At 47.4% G+C, this 27,420-nt stretch overlaps 1 protein-coding gene across 2 annotated transcripts in view; it reads right to left on the reverse strand.

The window, feature by feature from the left end:
• Positions 1-3,179: 3,179 nt before the first annotated feature.
• LOC139539406 (sushi, nidogen and EGF-like domain-containing protein 1) overlaps positions 3,180-27,420 on the reverse strand; it is a 111,680-nt gene continuing 87,439 nt past the window's right edge. For both annotated transcript variants that reach the window (XM_071342309.1, XM_071342308.1), the window contains 7 exons: positions 15,484-15,566; positions 8,520-8,630; positions 6,972-7,088; positions 5,006-5,093; positions 4,505-4,587; positions 4,372-4,399; positions 3,180-4,256 (listed from right to left, as the gene is read on the reverse strand). In XM_071342309.1, the coding sequence (XP_071198410.1) occupies positions 4,374-4,399; positions 4,505-4,587; positions 5,006-5,093; positions 6,972-7,088; positions 8,520-8,630; positions 15,484-15,566 (508 nt within the window). In that variant the 3' untranslated portion in view covers positions 3,180-4,256; positions 4,372-4,373. The remainder of the gene's footprint in view (positions 4,257-4,371; positions 4,400-4,504; positions 4,588-5,005; positions 5,094-6,971; positions 7,089-8,519; positions 8,631-15,483; positions 15,567-27,420) is intronic.

Raw genomic sequence — 27,420 nt, forward strand, 5'->3', positions numbered from 1 at the left:
CTCGGACGAGGAGAGGAGAGAAGGATCATCAGACCAAAATGCAGCAGTAGGGAAATAGGCCATATCTTTATTTGAAACGACGATGATGGCAACACGGAAAAACAAAACACTTTCAAAAATACAAAACAAGAAAACGAAGTAGACGAAACCTGAACATAAACTTACATAATTAAACGTAACACTTACGGACAGGAACAGACTACATCGAAACGACACGAACAACCGAACAGTCCCGTATGGTGCAAGACATAACACAGATACGGAAGACAATCACCCACAAACAAACAGTGAGAACACCCTACCTAAATATGACTCTTAATTAGAGGAGAACGCAAAACACCTGCCTCTAATTAAGAGCCATACCAGGCAACCACAACCAACATAGAAACAGATAACATAGACTGCCCACCCAAAACACATGCCCTGACCTAAACACCTACAAAAACAACATAAAACAGGTCAGGACCGTTACAGAACCCCCCCCTCAAGGTGCGAACGCCGGGCGCACCAGCACAAAGTCCAGGGGAGGGTCTGGGTGGGCAGTTGACCACGGTGGTGGCTCAGGCTCTGGACGCTGCCCCCACACCACCATAGTCACTCCCCGCTTCTGTCTTCCCCTTCCAATGACCACCCTAAAACTAACTTCCCCTAAATGAACGGCCAGCACCGGGAGAAGGGGCAGCACCGGGACAAGGGGCAGCACCGGGACAAGGGGCAGCACCGGGACAAGGGGCAGCACCGGGACAAGGGGCAGCACCGGGACAAGGGGCAGCACCGGGACAAGGGGCAGCACCGGGACAAGGGGCAGCACCGGGACAAGGGGCAGCACCGGGACAAGGAGCAGCACCGGGACAAGGAGCAGCACCGGGACAAGGGGCAGGTCCCGGCTGAGATACTCTGGCAGATCCTGGCTGAGGGACTCTGGCAGGTCCTGGCTGAGGGACTCCGGCAGGTCCTGGCTGAGGGACTCCGGCAGGTCCTGGCTGAGGGACTCCGGCAGGTCCTGGCTGAGGGACTCCGGCAGGTCCTGGCTGAGGGACTCCGGCAGGTCCTGGCTGAGGGACTCCGGCAGGTCCTGGCTGAGGGACTCCGGCAGGTCCTGGCTGAGGGACTCCGGCAGGTCCTGGCTGAGGGACTCCGGCAGGTCCTGGCTGAGGGACTCCGGCAGGTCCTGGCTGGACGGCTCCGGCAGGTCCTGGCTGGACGGCTCCGGCAGGTCCTGGCTGGACGGCTCCGGCAGGCCCTGGCTGGACGGCTCCGGCAGGCCCTGGCTGGACGGCTCCGGCAGGCCCTGGCTGGACGGCTCCGGCAGGCCCTGGCTGGACGGCTCCGGCAGGCCCTGGCTGGACGGCTCCGGCAGGCCCTGGCTGGACGGCTCCGGCAGGCCCTGGCAGGACGGCTCCGGCTGGTCATGGCAGGACGGCTCTGGCTGGTCATGGCAGGACGGCTCTGTAGGGAGGAGAAGGAGAGACAGCCTGGTGCGTGGTATAGGCACTGGCTGCGCTGGAGAGGAGGAAACAGCTGGAGAGAGAACCCGGAGAGACAGCCTGGTACGGGGGGCTGCCACCGGAGGACTGGTACATGGAGGTGGCACCGGGTATACCGGACCGTGAAGGAGGACACGTGCTCTTGAGCACCGAGCCTCCCCAACCTTACCAGGTTGAATGGTCCCCGTAGCCCTGCCAGTGCGGCGAGGTGGAATAGCCCGCACTGGGCTATGCAGGCGAACCGGGGACACCACCTGTAAGGCTGGTGCCATGTACGCCGGCCCGAGGAGACGTACTGGAGACCAGATACGTTGGGCCGGCTTCATGGCACTCGGCTCGATGCCCAACCTAGCCCTCCCAGTGCGGCAAGGTGGAATAGCCCGCACTGGGCTAAGCACGCGTACTGGGGACACCGTGCGCTTTACCGCATAACACGGTGTCTTACCAGTACGACGCCTTCTTCCTCCACGGTAAGCACGGGGAGTTGGCTCGGGTATCCTACCTGGCTTTGCCACACTCCTCGTGTGCCACCCCCCAAGAAATTTTTGGGTCTGACTCTCGGGCTCCCAACCGCGTCGCCGCGCTGCCTCCTCATACCAGCGCCTCTCTGCCTTCGCTGCCTCCAGCTCCGCCTTGGGACGGCGATATTCCCCTGGCTGAGTCCAGGGTCCTTTGCCGTCCAGGATCTCCTCCCAAGTCCAGGAGTCCTTGTTGCTCTGTTGAGCATTCCCTTGCCGCTTGGTCTTAGCGTGGTGGGTGATTCTGTAAGGGCTGTCGCTCTCCTCATCCTCGGACGAGGAGAGGAGAGAAGGATCATCAGACCAAAATGCAGCAGTAGGGAAATAGGCCATATCTTTATTTGAAACGACGATGATGGCAACACGGAAAAACAAAACACTTTCAAAAATACAAAACAAGAAAACGAAGTAGACGAAACCTGAACATAAACTTACATAATTAAACGTAACACTTACGGACAGGAACAGACTACATCGAAACGACACGAACAACCGAACAGTCCCGTATGGTGCAAGACATAACACAGATACGGAAGACAATCACCCACAAACAAACAGTGAGAACACCCTACCTAAATATGACTCTTAATTAGAGGAGAACGCAAACACCTGCCTCTAATTAAGAGCCATACCAGGCAACCACAACCAACATAGAAACAGATAACATAGACTGCCCACCCAAAACACATGCCCTGACCTAAACACCTACAAAAACAACATAAAACAGGTCAGGACCGTTACACATATTGATTTGGTACTTCCTGTATATAGCTCCATTCTTGTGTATTGTATTTTATTCCTCTTGTGTTAGTTACTATTTTATTTTGTATTATTATTTTTAAGCTCTGCGTTGTTAGGAAAGGTTTCGTAAGCAAGCGTTTCACTGTAAAGTCTTTACCCAGTTCTATTCGGCGCATGTGATAAATACAATTTGATTTGACTTGAATCCATCAATGCATAATGGCCAAAAATATCACATTGATGCGGTGTAGACAAAGACACCTTGTGGTAGGCTACTGCAATATAATACATGCAGAGAACTCATCTTCAAATAGAGGCCGTACCTTCCAATAGGTGTCTGTTATACAGTCTACTTTATTCACACAAAAACATATTGAAGCTATAGACATTCCTGCACAATTACATTTGAAATAAATATGAAATGACACAAAAATAACATTTTTTTACATTTTAATTATTTAAAATATTCACCTACAAAACAGCCTATAAACACTATGTACATGATAGCTAGTAGTGACGTAGGGTTAGTTGAAAGACATAAAGACAGGCACTTATTTTCCAGTACTGATTGCTGAACATGTTTTTTGGCTAAGAGGTAAAACAGTTAAATTTGTTGTTAAAATCAATCGAGACAGATTTTAAATAGGGTTGCTTGCGATGAAACAGACAATATACACATTTCCCTGAGCAGAGGGACTAAACTGCCGACATGTGAGACATGAGGTATATCTGTAAAATATATGACATAGAATAGTTACAAATTATTGATGATTCTGGGGCCAAATGTCATTGATGGTTGTGGGGGTCAATCATGTTCCACTTGTTAGCTTCCAAATCCTCATTCAAGCTGCGGCTACAACAGGCCAACCTCTGGGCAACATGGGTAAACATGGGTCATCCAACAAGGGTCATCCATCAGGCCAACCTCTGGGCAACATGGGTAAACATGGGTCATCCAACAGGCCAACCTCTGGGCAACATGGGTAAACATGGGTCATCACACAGGCCAACCTCTGGGCAACATGGGTCATCCAACAGGCCAATCTCTGGGCAACATGGGTAAACATGGGTCACCCCTCATAGCCTGGTTCCTCTCTAGGTTTTTCCTAGGTGCTGGCCTTTCTAGGGAGTTTTTCCTAGCCCCCGTGCTTCTACACCTGCATTGCTTGCTGTTTGGGGTTTTAGGCTGGGTTTCTGTACAGCACTTTGTGACATCAGCTGATGTAAAAAGGGCTTTATAAATACATGTGATTGATTGATTGATCCAACAGGCCAATCTCTGGGCAACACGGGTCATCACACAGGCCAATCTCTGGGGCAACATGGGTCATCACACAGGCCAATCACTGGGCAACATGGGTCATCACACAGGCCAATCACTGGGCAACATGGGTCATCCTACAGGCCAATCACTGGGCAACATGGGTCATCACACAGGCCAATCTCTGGGCAACACGGGTCATCACACAGGCCAATCTCTGGGCAACATGGGTCATCCAAGATTAGCTTTCTGAAAGTAGAACATATCCCTTTTATTTTAACTGAAGCCAAAGCAAATTGTATTACATTTTAAATTAAATCAGTATATTTCAGTAGATTGCTCATTGTAATGTCTGTGTACCAACCATTAATGTTGCCTGTTAGTTCTTCTGTCTGTCCAAAACAGAGAATAATGACATGTGAAAACAAGAATATGATTATATTAAAGCCAAAAATAATGACTTCCTTCGGTTACTTGAACTGTTCAATCAAACTCACTGGGGCTTTTCTTGGGAAGCAGGGGTGGTTCACAGATCTCTCGATAGCAAACATCCTGCTGTACTTTATACGTCCTTTTATACCTGGGGAGAAAAAAAATTGGCTTATCTACTAAACATACAAAGTATATATAAATACAGATTATTCAACATGCTTCTTGTGGGGATGAAACCAATTTACATTCTGGAAATTAATTAAGTTATACTAGTACTATATTTAACAGGTGTCAGTGTGCTTACAGTATCCCTTCCTTCCCTAGGTACCCTGTCGCTTACTGGGCTCAAATCAGGGAAGACGTATCCCTTCCTTCCCTAGGTACCCTGTCGCTTACTGGGCTCAAATCAGGGAAGACGTATCGCTTCCTTCCCTAGGTACCCTGTCCCTTACTGGGCTCAAATCAGGGAAGACATCAGCATATAAAGAGATTTACAGTCTATATGAAATCAATTCTGACAGGTATAAACATGCAGAGGAGGTCTATGTCCACTGTTTGACACTCACAGGTAATGGCAGACTTCGCCCACCCAGACGGGCACGCTCTTTGTTTCAGAGTAGAGGCGGGTACAGGGGTGGGGCACTCGCTGGCAGACTGCAGACAGACGTGGTCGTGGCAGGACAAAGATAAACACATATATGTGTTAAAGCACTGAGAGGGTTCTTCTGAGGGAGAAGTTCTGGAGGAAGAGGCAGTTACAAGGCTGTTAAATATGACATGAGGGAGTGAGGAGACAAAGGGAGGAAGAAAGAGGGACATAGGGAGGGAGAGTGATAGGGAGGGAGGGATTTGGTATGAACAGAAAGATAGAGAGAAGATACAGAGAAAAGGTGAGAGGGATTTGGTCTGAGGAAGTGAGAGAGAGAGAGAGAGAGAGAGAGAAGGTGCAGGGATTTGGTCTGAGGGAGAGAGAGAAGGTGAAAGAGATAGGGAGAGAGAGATTTGATCTGTGGAAGAGAGAGGGAAAGAGAGAGAGACAGGGGGATTTGGCCTGAGAAGGAATGAGAGAGAGGAGAGATAGGGAGGGTGGAATTTGGCACTCCTCCCTAGTGATTGATGGGTTTAGGAAAGAAATGTTTAAACAGTTTGACTGAGGTTGTTTAGATGAAGAAATGTACAGTATAGAGCCCCACAGTTGATATGTATAATATCCATAATACAGACAAATATAAAGCATTTACAAAAGTCACCTTGTCCGAGAGAGATTTACACGGTTATCAAAATGTTATCCCAGGGTAAGTCAACACGAAAACACAGACCTTATTTTAAGTGTTTCTAAATTCCTCTACGGGAAAAAAAAGAACGGTGAAAAAAAACAATTGGAACCATTTCCCTGTTTGACCGCTAGGTTTTATGGGAATTATGACTCATACTGTGGTACTCTATCAAAAAGAGAAGAGGGTTGTGTGTGTGTGTGTGCGTGTGTGTGTGCGTGTGTGTGTGCGTGCGTGCGTGTGTGTGTGCACGCGTGTGTGTGTGTGTGCGTGCGCGTGCGTGCGTGTGTGTGTGCGTGCGTGTGTGTGTGCACGCGTGTGTGTGTGTGTGTGTGTGCGTGCGCGTGCGTGCGTGTGTGTGTGTGTGCCATCTCCTACAGTGCTGCAGCATAACACCTTGCGTTACTGGTGAACATGATTGGACAAGTTCAAACCAAAGGAAAAGCTTGTATTTCAAAATAACCTATTTTGTCTGAAGTGCTTTGTACCTGAATGGTGATATTATAGTTATGTTATGACTTGCAACGTTCTATTTTCTATGTGCGGATGTTGCTGGGTAGTTATGGTGCTGTGAAATGATTTCCTCCAATGAGGAAGACATCTGAATCTGTTTTTTTGCCAGCCCAAGACAGCTGATCTGAGAGAACATGCAGTTGTTCTATGCTAAACTAGAAGAAAGGGTTCCAAAAGGGTTCTTCGGCTGTCCCCATAGGAGAACCGTTTTGGGTTCCAGGTAGAACCATTTTAGGGTTCCATGTAGAACCATTTTGGGTTCCAGGTAGAACCATGTTGGGTTCCAAGTAGAACCATTTTGGGTTCCAGGTAGAACCATCTTGGGTTCCATGTAGAACCATTTTGGGTTCCAAGTAGAACCGTTTTGGGTTCCAAGTAGAACCGTTTTGGATTCCAGGTAGAACTCCCTGTGGAAATGGTTCAATTTTATTTGTTATTTTTTTTACATTTTTAGTCATTTAGCAGATACTCTTATCCAGTAGTGAGTACATACATTTCTCATACTTTTGCCCTGTACTGGCCACCCGTGGGAATCGAACCAACAACCCTGGCGTTGCAACCACCATGCTCGACCACCTGAGCTACATGGAACCCAAAACGGTTCTACTTGGAACCAAAAGGATTCTACCTGGAACCAACAAGGTTCTTTAAAGGGTTTTCCTACGGGGACAGCTGAATAGCGTGTATGGCACTCCAATGTCAATGTGTCGTGTGGTGGAGACCAAGACAGAAGGCGTGAACTCACACAGCTCACACTGCCTGCCCTTGAACCCGGCTACGCAGTCGCAGATGTGGGAGTCGTCGCCCTTCGCACACGTACCCCCGTTCAGGCAGGGCAGACTCCGGCAGTCCTGGGACGACTCTGAAACACAGCAGCTGCTGTCAGGACCCCTAGTTAAGTGGAGCCCAACAGACAAACCACCAGCTCAGGTTTCACGAAGGCTGCCTGCTACTCTGGGTAGAGTCCTGTGGGTAGTCCTGCCTACTACCCAAATTGAACCTATTCTCTTTTTAGCACACTACTTTTGACCAGAGTCTTATGGGTAGAGTCCTGTGGGTAGAGTCCTATGGGTAGAGTCCTGTGGGTAGAGTCCTATGGGTAGAGTCCTATGGGTAGAGTCCTATGGGTAGAGTCCTATGGGTAGAGTCCTATGGGTAGAGTCCTGTGGGTAGAGTCCTATGGGTAGAGTCTTATGGGTAGAGCCCTATGAGGTTCCCCTGTGGGTAGAGTCCTATGGGTAGAGCCCTATGAGGTTCCCCTGTGGGTAGAGTCCTATGAGGTTCCCCTATGGGTAGAGTCCTGTGGGTAGGATCCTATGGGTAGAGTCCTATGGGTAGAGTCCTGTGGGTAGAGTCCTATGGGTAGAGTCCTATGGGTAGAGTCTTATGGGTAGAGCCCTATGAGGTTCCCCTGTGGGTAGAGTCCTATGGGTAGAGCCCTATGAGGTTCCCCTGTGGGTAGAGTCCTATGAGGTTCCCCTATGGGTAGAGTCCTGTGGGTAGGATCCTATGGGTAGAGTCCTATGGGTAGAGTCCTGTGGGTAGAGTCCTATGGGTAGAGTCCTATGGGTAGAGTCTTATGGGTAGAGTCCTATGAGGTTCCCCTATGGCTAGAGTCCTATAGGTAGAGTCCTGTGGGTAGAGTCCTGTGGGTAGAGTCCTGTGGGTAGAGTCCTATGGGTAGAGTCCTATGGGTAGAGCCCTATGAGGTTCCCCTATGGGTAGAGTCCTGTGGGTAGAGTCCTATGGGTAGAGTCCTATGAGGTTCCCCTATGGTAGAGTCCTATGGGTAGAGCCCTATGAGGTTCCCCTATGGGCCCCAGGTCAAAGTAATGCCCTTTAAAGTGCCTAGAGTGCTGTCTCTCTCTGTAATACATTTCTATTGTAAAGCTTGGTTGACAGTCCCTTCCTCCTCTTCGTTGCCAGCTACAGTCCTGTGGCCAGAAGATACATCATCCATCGCTGTATATATATGGAGACGTAATAATTAACATGCTGTTTCTATTCAGCGGCGCCTATAGGAGAAGATTAGCATATATTAGCATAGATTAGCATAGCTTCCACGTGGCAGACCTCCCATTAAAACTGACTGGTGCTGGAAGAAGACCCAGTAACAGAGGAGAGGGTTCCATATCTGGCATCTAACTACACCACAACTCTGTCCTGCATGACAGATTATACTGTAGCGACCAACACCAAGGCCACCTCGTCAAGAGGTTCACATCTCTTGCTCGTGCGGCCACGGCGTTGAGTTGACAAAATGTAAATCCCTGAATTGACTGCAATTACCTACCAGGTTTTCTCCTGGACTCCTCCTCTTCCTCCTTCCTCTGGATCTCTAGTGCGAGGCTGATTTTATTGGTTGTCTCCTCCATCCTTTCTAGCTGAATGGAAGGCTCTGGTTCTGCAAGGCAGAATCAAAGAGGTATTGATCCATACCAGTATTCAGTACAAATGTACTACTGGTCTAAGTGAATGTTAAAATGTACCACATTATGCTGAAGCTTAGTGATGCTATGTGTTGCTTCAGTTGGCATCTTGCTGGTTATACCTGGTTATAACAATACTTACTAGTGTCACCTGGCTGGTTATACCTGGTTATAACAATACTTACTAGTGTCACCTGGCTGGTTATACCTGGTTATAACAATACTTACTAGTGTCACCTGGCTGGTTATACCTGGTTATAACAATACTTACTAGTGTCACCTGGCTGGTTATACCTGGTTATAACAATACTTACTAGTGCCACCTGGCTGGTTATACCTGGTTATAACAACACGTACTAGTGTCACTTGGCTGGTTATACCTGGTTATAACAACACGTACTAGTGCCACCTGGCTGGTTATACCTGGTTATACCTGGTTATAACAACACTTACTAGTGTCACCTGGCTGCTAAGCCACCTGGCTGTCCAAGGTGGCTTAGCAGTTCAGACGTCTTTTTCTGTTCCGTATTGTCGTGTCCTGTATATATATATATTTACACCTTTCTTCGCATATCTTTTATTTATTTTATTATCCAAGAACTCAACTACAAAAGCTTTCCTGCAAAAGCTTTCCTGCAACCCGCTTCACCAATTACAAAAAGTATTATTTACCTCAATCTGAAAATCCATCGTGGAAGCTAGCCAGGGGCTAATTCAGAAGCTAGCCTGAAAGCTAACCAGAAGCTACTCCGATAGCTAGCCAGAAGCTAATCTGTAGCTGCCCCGAAATTAGCCGGTTTGCTGGCTAGCGTTGGTGTTTCAGCTGCCCACGTTTTGTGGTCATCAGCTATTCCTTTAGCTCGATAATCTACCGGCACTTTTGTGCAACGCGACTCGGACCGGAGCATTCCGGGACTTTTTTTTTCTCTCAGTTTCCCCGGATTCCAGCCGCAGGCTCTGGACACTTGCACCTTGATTTCGCAGCTAGCTAGCTGCAAACCGTGTGACTATTGGCTTACGTCGACCCCGGAGCAAACTCAAATCATTCTGGAGCTAGCCAGCTGAGGAGTTCCATCACCATCCGGACCCGTTTCTTTTGTTGCTGCTGCAGATACGGAACCCCACCGGGCCTTCACGACTGACTGCCGCGACTGACTGCCGACGTTATCTGCCCGAGGGATTTATCCAACTGGCACCTCCGTCCCGACGTTACCTGAACGCTCATCTGAGGCCCGCTAATCGTTAGCTGTCTTATCGGCTGCTATCTGAACAAGTATATCGGACAACTATTATTATTATTATTATTTATTTATTTTATTTTTTTCCTTGGGTCACTATATCTATTTTGCCAATTTGGATTGATCCCCTCTACCACACGGAACCCCACTACACGGAACCCCACTAACCTACCGACGGAAACGCACGAGGTATCTACAAACAGACCTCCATCCTATGCTGCTACCGATAGCCATATACCCGGCCAGCTGTCTGGATCGCCACGACCCCAACCAACCTCTACTCACTGGACCCTTATTGATCACTCGATTAAGCATGCCTCTCCTTAATGTAAATATGCCTTGTCCATTGCTGTTCTGGTTAGTGTTTATTGGCTTATTTCACTGTAGAGATTCTAGCCCTGCTCTCTATACCATATCCAACCTCTCAGTTCCACCACCCACATATGCGATGACATCACCTGGTTTCAATGATGTTTCTAGAGACAATATCTCTCTCATCATCACTCAATACCTAGGTTTACCTCCACTGTATTCACATCCTACCATACCTTTGTCTGTACATTATTCCTTTAAACTATTTTATCGCCCCCAGAAACTTCCTTTTACTCTCTGCTCTAGTAGCTCTAGGCGACCAATTCTCATAGCTTTTAGCCGTACCCTTATCCTACTCCTCCTCTGTTCCTCTGGTGATGTAGAGGTGAATCCAGGCCCTGCAGTACCTGGCTCCACTCCTATTCCCCAGGCGCTCTCTTTTGATGACTTCTGTAACCGTAATAGCCTTGGCTTCATGCATGTTAACATTAGAAGCCTCCTCCCTAAGTTTGTTTTGTTCACTGCTTTAGCACACTCTGCCAACCCGGATGTTTTAGCCGTGTCTGAATCCTGGCTTAGAAAGACCACCAAAAATTCAGACATTTTCATCCCCAATTACAAGATTTTCAGACAAGATAGAACGGCCAAAGGGGGCGGTGTTGCAATCTACTGCAAAGACTGCCTGCAGAGTTCTGTTATACTATCCAGGTCTGTTCCCAAACAATTTGAACTTCTACTTTTAAAAATCCACCTCTCTAAAAACAAGTCTCTCACCGTTGCCGCCTGCTATAGACCACCCTCTGCCCCCAGCTGTGCTCTGGACACTATATGTGAACTGATTGCCCCCCATCTATCTTCAGAGCTCGTGCTGCTAGGCGACCTAAATTTGAACATGCTCAACACCCCAGCCACCCTACAATCTAAGCTTGATGCCCTCAATCTCACACAAATTATCAATGAACCTACCAGGTACCACCCCAATTCCGTAAACACGGGTACCCTCATAGATATCATCCTAACAAACTTGCCCTCCAAATACACCTCTGCTGTTTTCAACCAAGATCTCAGCGATCACTGCCTCATTGCCTGCATCCGTAATGGGTCAGCGGTCAAACGACCTCCACTCATCACTGTCAAACGCTCCCTGAAACACTTCAGCGAGCAGGCCTTTCTAATCGACCTGGCTGGGGTATCCTGGAAGGATATTGATCTCATCCCGTCAGTAGAGGATGCCTGGTCATTTTTTTTAAAATGCCTTCCTCACCATCTTGAATAAGCATGCCCCATTCAAGAAATTTAGAACCAGGAACAGATATAGCCCTTGGTTCTCTCCTGACCTGACTGCCCTTAACCAACAGAAAAACATCCTATGGCGTTCTGCATTAGCATCGAACAGCCCCCGTGATATGCAACTTTTCAGGGAAGCCAGAAACCAATATACATAGGCAGTTAGAACAGCCAAGGCTAGCTTTTTCAAGCAGAAATTTGCTTCCTGCAACACAAATTCAAAAAAGTTCTGGGACACCGTAAAGTCCATGGAGAATAAGAACACCTCCTCCCAGCTTCCAACCGCTCTGAAGATAGGAAACACTGTCACCACCGACAAATCCACTATAATTGAGAATTTCAATAAGCATTTTTCTACGGCTGGCCATGCTTTCCACCTGGCTACCCCTACCCCGGACAACAGCACTGCCCTCCCCTCTGCTACTCGCCCAAGCCTTCCCCATTTCTCTTTCTCCCAAATACAGTCAGCTGATGTTCTAAATGAGCTGCAAAATCTGGACCCTTACAAATCAGCCGGGCTAGATAATCTGGACCCTTTCTTTCTAAAACTATCTGCTGAAATTGTTGCCACCCCTATTACTAGCCTGTTCAACCTCTCTTTCGTGTCGTCTGAGATCCCCAAAGATTGGAAAGCAGCTGCGGTTATCCCCCTCTTCAAAGGGGGGGACACCCCTTGACCCTAACTGCTACAGACCTATATCTATCCTACCCTGCCTTTCTAAGGTCTTCGAAAGCCAAGTCAACAAACAGATTACCGACCATTTCGAATCCCACCACACCTTCTCCGCTATGCAATCTGGTTTCAGAGCTGGTCATGGGTGCACCTCAGCCACGCTCAAGGTCATAAACGATATCGTAACCGCCATCGATAGGAAACAATACTGTGCAGCCGTATTCATTGACCTGGCCAAGGCTTTTGACTCTGTCAATCACCACATCCTCATTGGCAGACTCGACAGCCTTGGTTTCTCTAATGATTGCCTCGCCTGGTTCACCAACTACTTCTCTGATCGAGTTCAGTGTGTCAAATCGGAGGGTCTGTTGTCCGGGCCTCTGGCAGTCTCTATGGGGGTGCCACAGGGTTCAATTCTTGGACCGACTCTCTTCTCTGTTTACATCAATGATGTCGCTCTTGCTGCTGGTGATTCTCTGATCCACCTCTACGCAGACGACACTATTCTGTATACTTCTGGCCCTTCTTTTGACACTGTGTTAACAACCCTCCAGGCGAGCTTCAATGCCATACAACTCTCCTTCCGTGGCCTCCAACTGCTCTTAAATACAAGTAAAACCAAATGCATGCTCTTCAACCGATCGCTGCCTGCTCCTGCCCGCCTGTCCAACATCACTACTTTGGACGGCTCTGACTTAGAATATGTGGACAACTACAAATACCTAGGTGTCTGGTTAGACTGTAAACTCTCCTTCCAGACTCACATCAAACATCTCCAATCCAAAGTCAAATCTAGAATTGGCTTCCTATTCCGCAACAAAGCATCCTTTACTCATGCTGCCAAACATACCCTTGTAAAACTGACCATCCTACCAATCCTCGACTTCGGTGATGTCATTTACAAAATAGCCTCCAAAACCCTACTCAATAAATTGGATGCAGTCTATCACAGTGCCATCCGTTTTGTCACCAAAGCCCCATATACTACCCACCACTGCGACCTGTACACTCTCGTTGGCTGGCCCTCGCTTCATACTCGTCGCCAAACCCACTGGTTCCAGGTCATCTACAAGACCCTGCTAGGTAAAGTCCCCCCTTATCTCAGCTCGCTGGTCACCATAGCAGCACCTACCTGTAGCACGCGCTCCAGCAGGTATATCTCTCTAGTCACCCCCAAAACCAATTCTTCCTTTGGACGCCTCTCCTTCCAGTTCTCTGCTGCCAATGACTGGAACGAACTACAAAAATCTCTGAAACTGGAAACACCTATCTCCCTCACTAGCTTTAAGCACCAGCTGTCAGAGCAGCTCATAGATTACTGCACCTGTACATAACCCATCTACAATTTAGCCCAAACAACTACCTCTTTACCTACTGTATTTATTTATTAATTTATTTTGCTCCTTTGCACCCCATTATTTCTGTCTCTACTTTGCACTTTCTTCCACTGCAAACCAACCATTCCAGTGTTTTTTAGTTTTTATTTTACTTGCTGTGTTGTACTCACTTCGCCTCCATGGCCTTTTTATATTTTTATTTATTTATACATATATTTGTTTGCCTTCACCTCCCTTATCTCACCTCACTTGCTCACATTGTATATAGACTTATTTTTTTCACTGTATTATTGACTATATGTTTGTTTTACTCCATGTGTAACTATGTGTTGTTGTATGTGTCGAACTGCTTTGCTTTATCTTGGCCAGGTCGCAATTGTAAATGAGAACGTGTTCTCAATTTGCCTACCTGGTTAAATAAAGGTTAAATAAAAAAATAAAAAAATATAAAAATAACAATACTTACTAGTGACACCTGGCTGGTTATACCTGGTTATACCTGGTTATAACAATACTTACTAGTGTCACCTGGCTGGTTATACCTGGTTATAACAACACTTACTAGTGCCACCTGGCTGGTTATACCTGGTTATAACAATACCTACTAGTGTCACCTGGCTGGTTATACCTGGTTGTAACAATACTTACTAGTGTCACCTGGCTGGTTATACCTGATTATAACAATACTTACTAGTGTAACCTGGCTGGTTATACCTGGTTATAACAATCCTTACTAGTGTCACCTTGCTGGTTATACCTGGTTATAACAACACGTACTAGTGTCACCTGACTGGTTATACCTGGTTAAAACAATACTTACTAGTGTCACCTGGCTGGTTATACCTGGTTATAACAATACTTACTAGTGTCACCTGGCTGGTTATACCTGGTTATAACAATACTTACTAGTGTCACCTGGCTGGTAATACCTGGTTATAACAATACTTACTAGTGTCACCTGGCTGGTTATACCTGGTTATAACAATACTTACTAGTGTCACCTGGCTGGTTATACCTGGTTATAAAAACACGTACTAGTGTCACCTGGCTGGTTATACCTGGTTATAACAATACTTACTAGTGTCACCTGGCTGGTTATACCTGGTTATAACAACACGTACTAGTGTCACCTGGCTGGTTATAACAATACTTACTAGTGTCACCTGGCTGGTTATACCTGGTTATAACAATACTTACTAGTGTCACCTGGCTGGTTATACCTGGTTATAACAACACGTACTAGTGTCACCTGGCTGGTTATACCTGGTTATAACAATACTTACTAGTGTCACCTGGCTGGTTATACCTGGTTATAACAACACGTACTAGTGTCACCTGGCTGGTTATACCTGGTTATAACAATACTTACTAGTGTCACCTGGCTGGTTATACCTGGTTATAACAATACTTACTAGTGTCACCTGGCTGGTTATACCTGGTTATAACAATACTTACTAGTGTCACCTGGTTGGTTATACCTGGTTATAACAATACTTACTAGTGTCACCTGGCTGGTTATACCTGGTTATAACAAAACTTACTAGTGCCACCTGGCTGGTTATACCTGGTTATAACAATACTTACTAGTGCCACCTGGCTGGTTATACCTGGTTATAACAATACTTACTAGTGTCACCTGGCTGGTTATACCTGGTTATAACAACACATACTAGTGCCACCTGGCTGGTTATACCTGGTTATAACAATACTTACTAGTGCCACCTGGCTGGTTATACCTGGTTATAACAATACTTACTAGTGCCACCTGGCTGGTTATACCTGGTTATAACAATACTTACTAGTGCCACCTGGCTGGTTATACCTGGTTATAACAATACTTACTAGTGCCACCTGGCTGGTTATACCTGGTTATAACAATACTTACTAGTGCCACCTGGCTGGTTATACCTGGTTATAACAATACTTACTAGTGCCACCTGGCTGGTTATACCTGGTTATACCTGGTTATAACAATACTTACTAGTGCGGTGTCTGATGGCCTTTCGGGGCAGTTTGGAGAACTTAGCTGTTATCCTCCCTCTACCATCAATCAGCTCTGTGTATCTAGAAGAAAACAAAATGACGGTAAACACTTTTACAGAGACAGACAAATAGACTCTGAGAGAGACAGACAAATAGACTCTGAGAGAGACAGATAAATAGACTCTGAGAGAGACAGATAAATAGACTCTGAGAGAGACAGATAAATAGACTCTGAGAGAGACAGATAAATAGACTCTGAGAGAGACAGACAAATAGACTCTGAGAGAGACAGACAAATAGACTCTGAGAGAGACAGACAAATAGACTCTGAGTGAGACAGACAAATAGACTCTGAGAGAGACAGACAAATAGACTCTGAGAGAGACAGACAAATAGACTCTGAGAGAGACAGATAAATAGACTCTGAGAGAGACAGACAAATAGACTCTGAGAGAGACAGACAAATAGACTCTGAGAGAGACAGATAAATAGACTCTGAGAGAGACAGACAAATAGACTCTGAGAGAGACAGACAAATAGACTCTGAGAGAGACAGACAAATAGACTCCGAGAGAGACAGACAAATAGACTCCGAGAGAGACAGACAAATAGACTCCGAGAGAGACAGACAAATAGACTCTGAGAGAGACAGATAAATAGACTCTGAGAGAGACAGATAAATAGACTCTGAGAGAGACAGATAAATAGACTCTGAGAGAGACAGATAAATAGACTCTGAGAGAGACAGACAAATAGACTCTGAGAGAGACAGACAAATATACTCTGAGAGAGACAGACAAATAGACTCTGAGAGAGACAGACAAATAGACTCTGAGAGAGACAGACAAATAGACTCTGAGAGAGACAGACAAATAGACTCTGAGAGAGACAGACAAATAGACTCTGAGAGAGACAGACAAATAGACTCTGAGAGAGACAGACAAATAGACTCTGAGAGAGACAGACAAATAGACTCTGAGAGAGACAGACAAATAGACTCTGAGAGAGACAGACAAATAGACTCTGAGAGAGACAGACAAATAGAGCATGAGATAGTGAACCTTGAATTGTCTCGTTAACACTAAATAGGTAGGTTTCAACTCAGCATTCCAATATATTTCTGAAATACGTGTGAAACACTGCACTCTAGTGTCTTATTCCTAGCGATAGTTTGAGACAAAAACCAACACTGCAGTACAGGGCTTTTAAAACGTTTACCCAACCCACTATACAACCAGCCCAATGCTGGTTGGTAGCCTACCCGGGCACCTCTTCAGGGTGCTCTCTCTCTGCAGCCAGGGTCTGAGTCTGAGTTTTCTCTCTCTCTCTCTCTCTCTCTCTCTCTCTCTCTCTCTCTCTCTCTCTCTCTCTCTCTCTCTCTCTCTCTCTCTCTCTCTCTCTCTCTCTCTCTCTCTCTCTCTCTCTCTCTCTCTCTCTCTCTCTCTCTCTCTCAATTCAATTCAATTCAAGGGGCTTTATTGGCATGGGAAACATGTGTTAACATTGCCAAAGCAAGTGAGGTAGATAATATACAAAAGTGAAATAAACAATACAAATTAACAGTAAACATTACACATACAGAAGTTTCAAAGCAATAAAGACATTACAAGTGTCATATTATATATATATACAGTGTTGTAGCAATGTACAAATGGTTAAAGCACACAAGTTAAAATAAATAAACATAAATATGGGTTGTATTTACAATGGTGTTTGTTCTTCACTGGTTGCCCTTTTCTTGTGGCAACAGGTCACAAATCTTGCTGCTGTGATGGCACACTGTGGAATTTCACCCAGTATGTCAGGTTTTGGCCAGGACTGTTCTGGTTTTTTGTCACTAGATGTCCCCATTGCACACTGAGCCATTAAAATGAACCCAGAGGCAGCCAGTACCCAGGACTTTTTTCCCATGCTGTCCCACCACGAGGGGACTGTCCAACGTCACGAAGCTGCTCTGGTTCAGCAAGAGGCCTTACTGGCTGGACATTCTCAACTTCTGTCGGAGATGATGACTTCCATAAAGCAGATTTCTGATCAACTTTCTCCTGCAACCGCTTCTGCTCCAGTTCATCAGATTCAAGTGCCCGTGGCAGTTAACCCCCTGGCTGAACCTCGTCTGCCGCCTCCCCAACGGTTCTCAGGTGATCCGAGTGGTTGTAAGGGGTTTTTCACCCAATGTTCTCTCTCCTTCGAGCTGCAACCCTCGTCATTTCCCACCGACCGGTCCAAGATAGCATATATCATCACCCTGCTGTCGGAAAAAGCCCTAGCCTGGGCTACTGCTGTGTGGGATGCCCAAAGTCCCTGCTGTGCCAGCTACTCTACCTTTGCTGAAGAATTCAAGCGAGTGTTTCAAGGTCCTACCAGCGGTCCTGACTCAGCCAAACAGCTCCTGACTCTCCGCCAAGGTCGGCGCAGCGTGACGGACTATGCCATCCAGTTCCGCACGGTGGCAGCAGCGAGTGGCTGGAATGACGAGGCGCTCACAGTGTGCTTTTTGAAGGGTCTTTCCGACACCATCCAAGATGAACTGGTCACTCGGGAACCACCGGACAACCTCGAGTCCCTGATCAAGTTGGCTTCACGCATAGACCAGCGTCTGAGAGAGAGAGAGCTCAACCGTAGATCTCTCACCCTAGCTCCTATCGGTCCCAGCTCCGAGTCTCCACCTTTATCCCCGCTGACTCCACCGGAACCCATGCAGGTTGGACGCATCTCCCAGGCTGAGAGAGACCGCCGGATGAGGGAGCGATGCTGTCTATATTGCGGCAAACCGGGCCATTTCCTCTCTACGTGTCCCGGGCTCCAGGGAAAACGCACTCTCCCGTGCAGGCCTGGGAGGACGGTAACGGGAAACATAACCTCCTCTCATCCATCCAACTCCCGCCTGCTCATTCCAGTTACCCTTTCCTGGGACAACCACGAGCTTCCCCTTCAAGCCTTGGTAGACTCTGGAGCCGCAGGTAACTTCATGGATGGTGTCTGGGCGAAGGAGAATGGCGTTCCCTCTGAACCTCTAAGTGACCCCATAAGGGTTACTACGTTGGATGGAAGCCCTTTGGGATCTGGACTTGTCACTCGTGTCACTACCCCCTTGCGTCTTTCAGTTTCCCAACACCAGGAAGTGATGAACTTTCATCTGACCTCGTGTTCCGAGTTCCCTCTCGTCCTTGGATACCCCTGGCTTCACAGCCATAACCCTCACATCGACTGGTCTGTGGGCACTATCAAGCAGTGGGGTCCTACGTGCCAAGCCACTTGTATCTTCCCAAGTTCCCCGAGTTCCCCTCCCGAGTCTCTAGAATCCATCGACCTGTCCCGAGTTCCCGAGTGTTACCATGACCTCAAACCGGTATTTAGCAAACAGAGGGCCACCAAACTACCACCCCATAGACCTTACGATTGCCCCATCGACCTGTTTCCGGGCACCTGCCCCCCCAGGGGTCGGATCTTTTCCCTATCTCCTCCCGAACGAGCTGCTATGGATACCTACATCAAGGACGCTCTGGCAGCAGGCCTCATGCGTCCATCCACCTCGCCGGCGGGAGCAGGGTTTTTCTTTGTGGCCAAAAAAGACGGGGGATTACGTCCTTGCATCGACTACCGGGGACTTAATGCCATAACCGTCCGTAACCGCTACCCGCTACCCCTTATGGCCACAGCCTTTGAGCTGCTCCAGGAAGCAGTGGTCTTCACTAAGCTTGACCTGCGGAACGCATACCATCTTGTGCGGATCAAACCCGGTGACGAGTGGAAGACCGCTTTCAACACGCCTACTGGTCACTACGAATACTTGGTGATGCCCTTCGGCCTGACCAACGCCCCGGCTGTGTTCCAAGCGCTCATAAACGATGTGCTTAGGGATATGCTTAACATTTTCGTGTTTGTTTACTTGGATGACATCCTCATCTTTTCGAGCTCCCTTCAAGAACACACTAAGCATGTCAGACAAGTGCTCAAACGCCTCCTAGACAGCCATTTGTACGTTAAGCCGGAAAAGTGTGAATTCCATTCCTCTCGAGTACAGTTCCTGGGATTTGTAGTGGAACCCGGTCGAGTCCAGATGGACCCCAAGAAGGTAGGGGCGGTAGCAGATTGGCCCACCCCCAAGTCCGTTAAGGAAGTTCAGCGTTTCCTGGGCTTCACTAACTTCTACCGCAAGTTCATCAAGAACTTCAGCTCGGTGGCAGCCCCTCTCTCAGCTTTAACCAAGGGTGGCAACACAAGGTTTCTGTGGGGAAGAGAAGCTGAGACGGCCTTCCAAGGACTCAAGCAGCGCATCCTCTCTGCTCCCATCCTGACACTACCGACGGCGGATGAACCTTTTGTGGTGGAGGTAGACGCATCAGAGGTTGGTGTTGGAGCTGTCCTGTCTCAGAGGGGTGAAGACAAGAGGCTTCATCCTTGCGCCTTCTTCTCTCACCGGCTTACCCCGGCCGAGAGGAATTACGATGTGGGGGATCGTGAACTCCTAGCGGTTAAGATGGCATTGAAGGAATGGAGACACTGGATCGAGGGGGCTTCTCAACCGTTTCAAGTGCTTACGGACCACAAAAATCTGGAGTATATCCAGCAGGCGAAGCGGTTGAACTCCAGACAAGCTCGATGGTCTCTTTTCTTCAGCCGATTCCAGTTTATTCTCACCTATAGACCCGGGTCGAAGAATCTCAAACCGGATGCCTTGTCACGAGTCTACTCTCCTGCCATTCGAGAAGATACTGACATGACTGTTCTTCCTGCCGCTAAGATCGTGGCTCCGATCTCGTGGCAAGTGGAGGATACCGTGAAACAAGCTCAAGCCATCGAACCGGGCCCTGGAGGAGGTCCTGCTAATCGGTTGTTTGTTCCCAAGGCAGCAAGGTCCCAAGTCCTTCTGTGGGGGCACTCCTCTCGCCTCACCTGTCACCCGGGCGTAGGTCGCACCTTGGAGTTCATCCAGCGTAAGTTCTGGTGGCCCACCATAAAAGAAGACGTTGCCACTTTCGTCAAGGCCTGTTCCGTGTGCTGCCAGGGCAAATCTTCTCACCTCCGCCCTCAAGGACTCCTTCACCCTTTATCTATTCCGACCCTGGTCCCATATCTCGCTGGACTTTATTACTGGCCTTCCTCCGTCCCATGGTAATACTACGATCCTAGTCATCATCGACAGGTTTTCTAAGGCGGCCAGGTTTGTTCCCTTGACCAAATTACCTTCTGCCAAGGAAACAGCTGAGTTGGTGATTAACCATGTGTTCCGAGTCTTTGGCATCCCGCAAGATATGGTTTCCGACAGAGGTCCCCAGTTCGCCTCAAGGTTTTGGAAGGCCTTCTGCCAACTCATAGGGGCCACGGCCAGTTTATCTTCAGGGTACCATCCGGAGTCCAACGGCCAAACTGAGAGGATGAATCAGGAGCTGGAAACCACCCTCAGATGTATGGTTTCCAACAACCCATCCACATGGTCATCCTTCATTGTTTGGGCTGAGTACGCGCACAACACCTTGTGCTCCTCCTCCACTGGTATATCCCCGCACGAGTGTCAGTTTGGCTATGCTCCTCTATTGTTCCCGGACCAGGAGGCAGAAGTCAGAGTGCCTTCAGCCTCGAGGTTCATCAGACGCTGTCAGCTTACGTGGAAGAAGGCCCGTCTTAATCTTCTGCGTTCCTCACAGCAGTACCAACGACAAGCCAACAGACGTCGCCGTCCCGGTCCTACCCTGTACCCCGGCCAGAGAGTATGGCTCTCAACAAAAAACTTACCGCTACGGGTGGAGTCTCGCAAGCTGTCCCAGAGATTCATCGGACCCTTTAAGATTGCCAGGAGAGTCAATCCCGTTACTTTTCGCCTGCACTTACCCAGATCCCTTAAAATCAATCCCACATTTCACATTTCTTTATTAAAACCTGTTGTTTTTTCTCCCCTTATTCCGGCAGGCAGACCTCCCCCTCCGCCCCGTGTCATCGGAGGCCAGTCGGCTTATACCGTCCACCGGATACTGGACTCCCGCCGGGTGCAGCGGTCCTGGCAGTATCTGGTGGACTGGGAAGGCTACGGTCCCGAGGAGCGCTCCTGGGTTCCTGCCAAGGACATACTGGACCCTGACCTCATTCGTCAGTTCAGGGCCCTCCACCCTGAGAAGGCTGGTAGGAACGTCAGGAGCCGTTCCTAGGAGGGGGATTCTGTCAGGTTTTGGCCAGGACTGTTCTGGTTTTTTGTCACTAGATGTCCCCATTGCACCTTTTTTGTACCTTTTGTTTTTCCCTTGCTCTAATTATTGTTTGCACCTGTATGTCGTTCCCTTGTTAGTATTTAATCCCTGTGTGTTCCTCAGTTCCTTGCTCAGTGTTTGTATGTTAGCACCCAGCCCCAGCCCAAGCCTTGTTGTGAACATATATTTTTCTCTTGTTGGATTTTCCAGAGGTTCTCTGGTTTTGTTCTTTTGTATTTTGGATTAGTCTTTTGAGGTTTGTTTTTCCCTTGCTGTTTTTACCACTTTGTGGATTTTCTTTGTATTTTGGAAGATATCTATTTTTTATTAAACCACCATCTCTAGTACTGCTGTGTCTGCCTCATCTTCTGGGTTCTGCCGATTTAGTGACTGTTTCTCGCACCGGGTCCTGACACAGTAGATATGGGAGTTTATCATAATTGGATTTGGTTTCGAATTCTTTGTGGATCTGTGTAATCTGAGGGAAATATGTGTCTCTAATATGGTCATACACTGGGCAGGAGGTTAGGAAGTGCAGCTCAGTTTCCACCTCATTTTGTGGGCAGTGTGCACATAGCCTGTCTTCTCTTGAGAGCCATGTCTGCCTACGGCGGCCTTTCTCAATAGCAAGGCTATGCTCACTGAGTCTGTACATAGTCAAAGCTTTCCTTAAGTTTGGGTCAGTCACAGTGGTCAGGTATTCTGCCACTGTGTACTCTCTGTTTAGGGCCAAATAGCATTCTAGTTTGCTCTGTTTTTTTGTTAATTCTTTCCAATGTGTCAAGTAATTATCTTTTTGTTTTCTCATGATTTGGTTGGGTCTAATTGTGCTGCTGTCCTGGGGCTCTGTGGGGTGTGTTTGTGTTTGTGAACAGAGCCTCAGGACCAGCTTGCTTAGGGGACTCTTCTCCAGGTTCATCTCTCTGTAGGTGATGGCTTTGTTATGGAAGGTTTGGGAATCGCTTCCTTTTAGGTGGTTGTAGAATTTAACGGCTCTTTTCTGGATTTTGATAATTAGTGGGTATCGGCCTAATTCTGCTCTGCATGCATTATTTGGTGTTCTACGTTGTACACGGAGGATATTTTTGCAGAATTCTGCATGCAGAGTCTCAATTTGGTGTTTGTCCCATTTTGTGAAATCTTGGTTGGTGAGCGGACCCCAGACCTCACAACCATAAAGGGCAATGGGCTCTATGACTGATTCAAGTATTTTTAGCCAGATCCTAATTGGTATGTTGAAATTTATGTTCCTTTTGATGGCATAGAATGCCCTTCTTGCCTTGTCTCTCAGATCGTTCACAGCTTTGTGGAAGTTACCTGTGGTGCTGAGGTTTAGGCCGAGGTATGTATAGTTTTTTGTGTGCTCTAGGGCAACGGTGTCTAGATGGAATTTGTGGTCCTGGCGACTGGACCTTTTTTGGAACACCATTATTTTGGTCTTACTGAGATTTACTGTCAGGGCCCAGGTCTGACAGAATCTGTGCAGAAGATCTAGGTGCTGCTTTAGGCCCTCCTTGGTTGGTGACAGAAGCACCAGATCATCAGCAAACAGTAGACATTTGACTTCGGATTCTAGTAGGGTGAGGCCAGGTGCTGCAGACTGTTCTAATGCCCTCGCCAATTCGTTGATATATATGTTGAAGAGGGTGGGGCTTAAGCTGCATCCCTGTCTCACCCCACGACCCTGTGTGAAGAAATGTGTGTGTTTTTTGCCTATTTTAACCGCACACTTGTTGTTTGTGTACATGGATTTTATAATGTTGTATGTTTTTCCCCCAACACCACTTTCCATCAATTTGTATAGCAGACCCTCATGCCAAATTGAGTCGAAGGCTTTTTTGAAATCAACAAAGCATGAGAAGACTTTGCCTTTGTTTTGGTTTGTTTGGTTGTCAATTAGGGTGTGTAGGGTGAATACATGGTCTGTTGTACGGTAATTTGGTAAAAAGCCAATTTGACATTTGCTCAGTACATTGTTTTCATTGAGGAAATGTACGAGTCTGCTGTTAATGATAATGCAGAGTATTTTCCCAAGGTTACTGTTGACGCATATTCCACGGTAGTTATTGGGGTCAAATTTGTCTCCACTTTTGTGGATTGGGGTGATCAGTCCTTGGTTCCAAATATTGGGGAAGATGCCAGAGCTAAGGACGATGTTAAAGAGTTTTAGTATAGCCAATTGGAATTTGTTGTCTGTATATTTGATCATTTCATTAAGGATACCATCAACACCACAGGCCTTTTTGGGTTGGAGGGTTTTTATTTTGTCCTGTAACTCGTTCAAGGTAATTGGAGAATCCAGTGGGTTCTGGTAGTCTTTAATAGTTGATTCAAGGATTTGTATTTGATCATGTATATGTTTTTGCTCTTTATTCTTTGTTATAGAGCCAAAAAGATTGGAGAAGTGGTTTACCCATACATCTCCATTTTGGATAGATAGTTCTTCGTGTTGTTGTTTGTTTAGTGTTTTCCAATTTTCCCAGAAGTGGTTAGAGTCTATGGATTGTTCAATTACATTGAGCTGATTTCTGACGTGCTGTTCCTTCTTTTTCCGTAGTGTATTTCTGTATTGTTTTAGTGATTCACCATAGTGAAGGCGTAGACTCAGGTTTTCCGGGTCTCTATGTTTTTGGTTGGACAGGTTTCTCAATTTATTTCTTAGATTTTTGCATTCGTCATCAAACCATTTGTCATTGTTGTTCATTTTCTTCGTTTTTCTATTTGAGATTTTTAGGTTTGATAGGGAAGCGGAGAGGTCAAATATACTGTTAAGATTTTCTACTGCCAAGTTTACACCTTCACTATTGCAGTGGAACGTTTTACCCAGGAAGTTGTCTAAAAGGGATTGAATTTGCTGTTGTCTAATTGTTTTTTGGTAGGTTTCCAAACTGCATTCCTTCCATCTATAGCATTTCTTAATGTTACTCAGTTCCTTTGGCTTTGATGCCTCATGATTGAGTATTGCTCTGTTCAAGTAGACTGTGATTTTGCTGTGGTCTGATAGGGGTGTCAGTGGGCTGACTGTGAACGCTCTGAGAGACTCTGGGTTGAGGTCAGTGATAAAGTAGTCTACAGTGCTACTGCCAAGAGATGAGCTATAGGTGAACCTACCATAGGAGTCCCCTCGAAGCCTACCATTGACTATGTACATACCCAGCGTGCGACAGAGCTGCAGGAGTTGTGACCCGTTTTTGTTGGTTATGTTGTCATAGTTGTGCCTAGGGGGGCATATGGGGGAGGGAATGCTGTCACCTCCAGGTAGGTGTTTGTCCCCCTGTGTGCTGAGGGTGTCAGGTTCTTGTCCAGTTCTGGCATTTAGGTCGCCACAGACTAATACATGTCCCTGGGCCTGGAAATGATTGATTTCCTCATTCAGGATGGAGAAGCTGTCTTCATTAAAGTATGGGGATTCTAGTGGGGGGATATAGGTAGCACACAGGAGGACATTTTTCTCTGTTAAGATAATTTCCTTTTGAATTTCTAGCCAAATGTAAAATGTTCCTGTTTTGATTAATTTAATGGAGTGAGTTAGGTCTGCTCTATACCAAATTAGCATTCCCCCTGAGTCCCTTCCCTGTTTCACACCTGGTAGTTTGGTGGATGGGACTACCAGTTCTCTGTAACCTAGAGGGCAACCAGTGGGTCCGTCTCCTCTGTACCAGGTTTCTTGCAGGATGACAATGTCTGCATTACCGATTTCTTTGGTGAAGTCCGGGTTCCTGCTCTTTAGGCCAAAGGCAGATGACCTCAGGCCTTGGATATTCCAGGATGATATAGTGAAGGCTTTTTGTTCCATGAAGTGTCCAATGTTGTTGGCCGTGTGGTTTGGCCTCAGGCCAGTAAGTGTGAGCAGAGCCTGCTGAGCATCTGGTACATGCCGTTGGCTTGGGCGAGTGTAAGAGTGGGGGTTGGGCCTGTTTGCCCGCTCACTACCTGGGCGTATGTGTGACTTCCATGTTGATGCCCTCTTTGCGGGGGTGGGGTGCATGGGGTGGGCAGGAGTGGCATGGGTCTGATCTGAGGGGGCCTAAATTGGGTGTGGGCATGGTTGATGTGGGGGGGTGTTGATTGGTTGGGGTGGGGGTGTGTCTGGGGGTGCTGTGGTCTGGATGTAGGTCCTCTTGGCGTGGGTCCTCTATGTGGAGGTCCAGGGGGGGGTCCTGAAGGTCTTGGAGGGTGTCTCGCTGGTCTGGGTGGGGTGTCTATTGATCTGTTGCTCCTGTGTGAAGTGTTGGGGCTGCGTTTGAGAGCGATGTCCTTTAGAGTCCGGGCAAAGGTGGGCACTGCTGCCTTGTAGAGGTGGACCTGGTCATAGAGGCTGTTCAAGTCCAGGGTGGAGTGGTGGGCCAGGAAAACATTTGGTTTTGAGGCACAGTCACGGGAAATGCTTGCGTTTACCCGCTGTATTGTAGCAGGGTGGAAGTCTTTTCGTGGTAGCAGGGTGGAGATAACCACTTGTGCGTTGGGGAAAGTAGAAGAAGCTTTTTCAATCACTCCCTTCAGTGCTGTGGCCACCCTTTCCTGCTGTGCTCTCAGGTCGTTTGTGCCTGTGTGTATTATTATGTGGCTAGGTGAGCCTAGTTTGTCCTCAGACAGAAGGTCTAGGGCGCGCTGGGTGTTTGGACACCAGAGTTTAGACACACTGTGTTTGGGAAAAAGTTTTTTTTCTTCTATATATTTCCCATTTGAGTCCATAAGAAGGACAATCTGTGTCTTGTGTTTGTCCTCAGTGGGTCTGGGGGGGTTGTCAGGAGGGCTATCAGGGTGGCTGACAGGTGGGGTGCTCAGGGGGGGTGAGAGCTGCTGGGCTTGGGGTTTTTCTTTTGTCTGTTCTGTTGTGATGTCGTTTCTATGGTCAGGGTCTGGTGTGGACTGTTCTGCTGTGGTGTCGAGACTTTTGTCCGGTGCTGAGGTGGGCTGTTCTGCTGGCGTCTCTGTGGGGATGACCACCTCCCTAGTGGGTTGTTCTCTGTCACATGCCATCCCCCTCAACCTCTCCTCCAGCAGTCTGATCCTCTCCTCCATCCCCCTCTCCCTCTCCTCCTGTAGTCTGATCCTCTCCTCTAGTGCTCTGTTCTGCTCCTGCTTCTGCTCTTTCTCCTGTTGATGTTGTCTCACCACTGTCCATAGTGCAGATATGTCTTTCTCCACCTCCAGCTCTCCAGGTCTGGTTAAGGGGGTGTTGTTGTGCTGGACTGTTGTCTGGGTCTGTGCTGACTGGAGTGTGATCACCTGCTGTTCCAGCTCCACCTGCCTTACCTCCAGCTGGGTGAATTTATCCTTCATTTCAATGAGGGAGAAGTACTCTGTACTGGGAGGTAGACTGTCTGCTGAGGGTTGCTCGTCTGTGTGATTATATGATGAAGACGTCTGGTCTGACCCGCTTTGGGTGGGGGTATCTTTATCAAGGGAGAGCTTCTCCTGCTGGGCTAATTCTTTGATTAGATGAAAGTCCAGCTGAAACTGTTTGTGATTGCCCTGTACCAATACTGTTCCAGACTTATATAGATTTATATTAGCTGACTCAGAGTCCTCGTTGTCAAGTATCCTGGGTTTCCACCCCTCGTTAATCCCCCCTCTCTTAACAGAGGGGTAGTGTGCTAATATAGCACTGTGCCATGCCACTGGATGGTTTGTGTGGAAGATAAGGTTGCTGATGTTCCCATTTTTGTAATAGTCAGCAAAAAGTGTCTCTTGATTTTCCATAAGGAGCTTCATTTTGTGATCTTTTCTTGCCTTATCATTCT

This window comes from Salvelinus alpinus, chromosome 15 (genome assembly GCF_045679555.1).
Source record: "Salvelinus alpinus chromosome 15, SLU_Salpinus.1, whole genome shotgun sequence".
In the NCBI taxonomy this organism is placed as follows: Eukaryota; Metazoa; Chordata; class Actinopteri; order Salmoniformes; family Salmonidae; genus Salvelinus; species Salvelinus alpinus.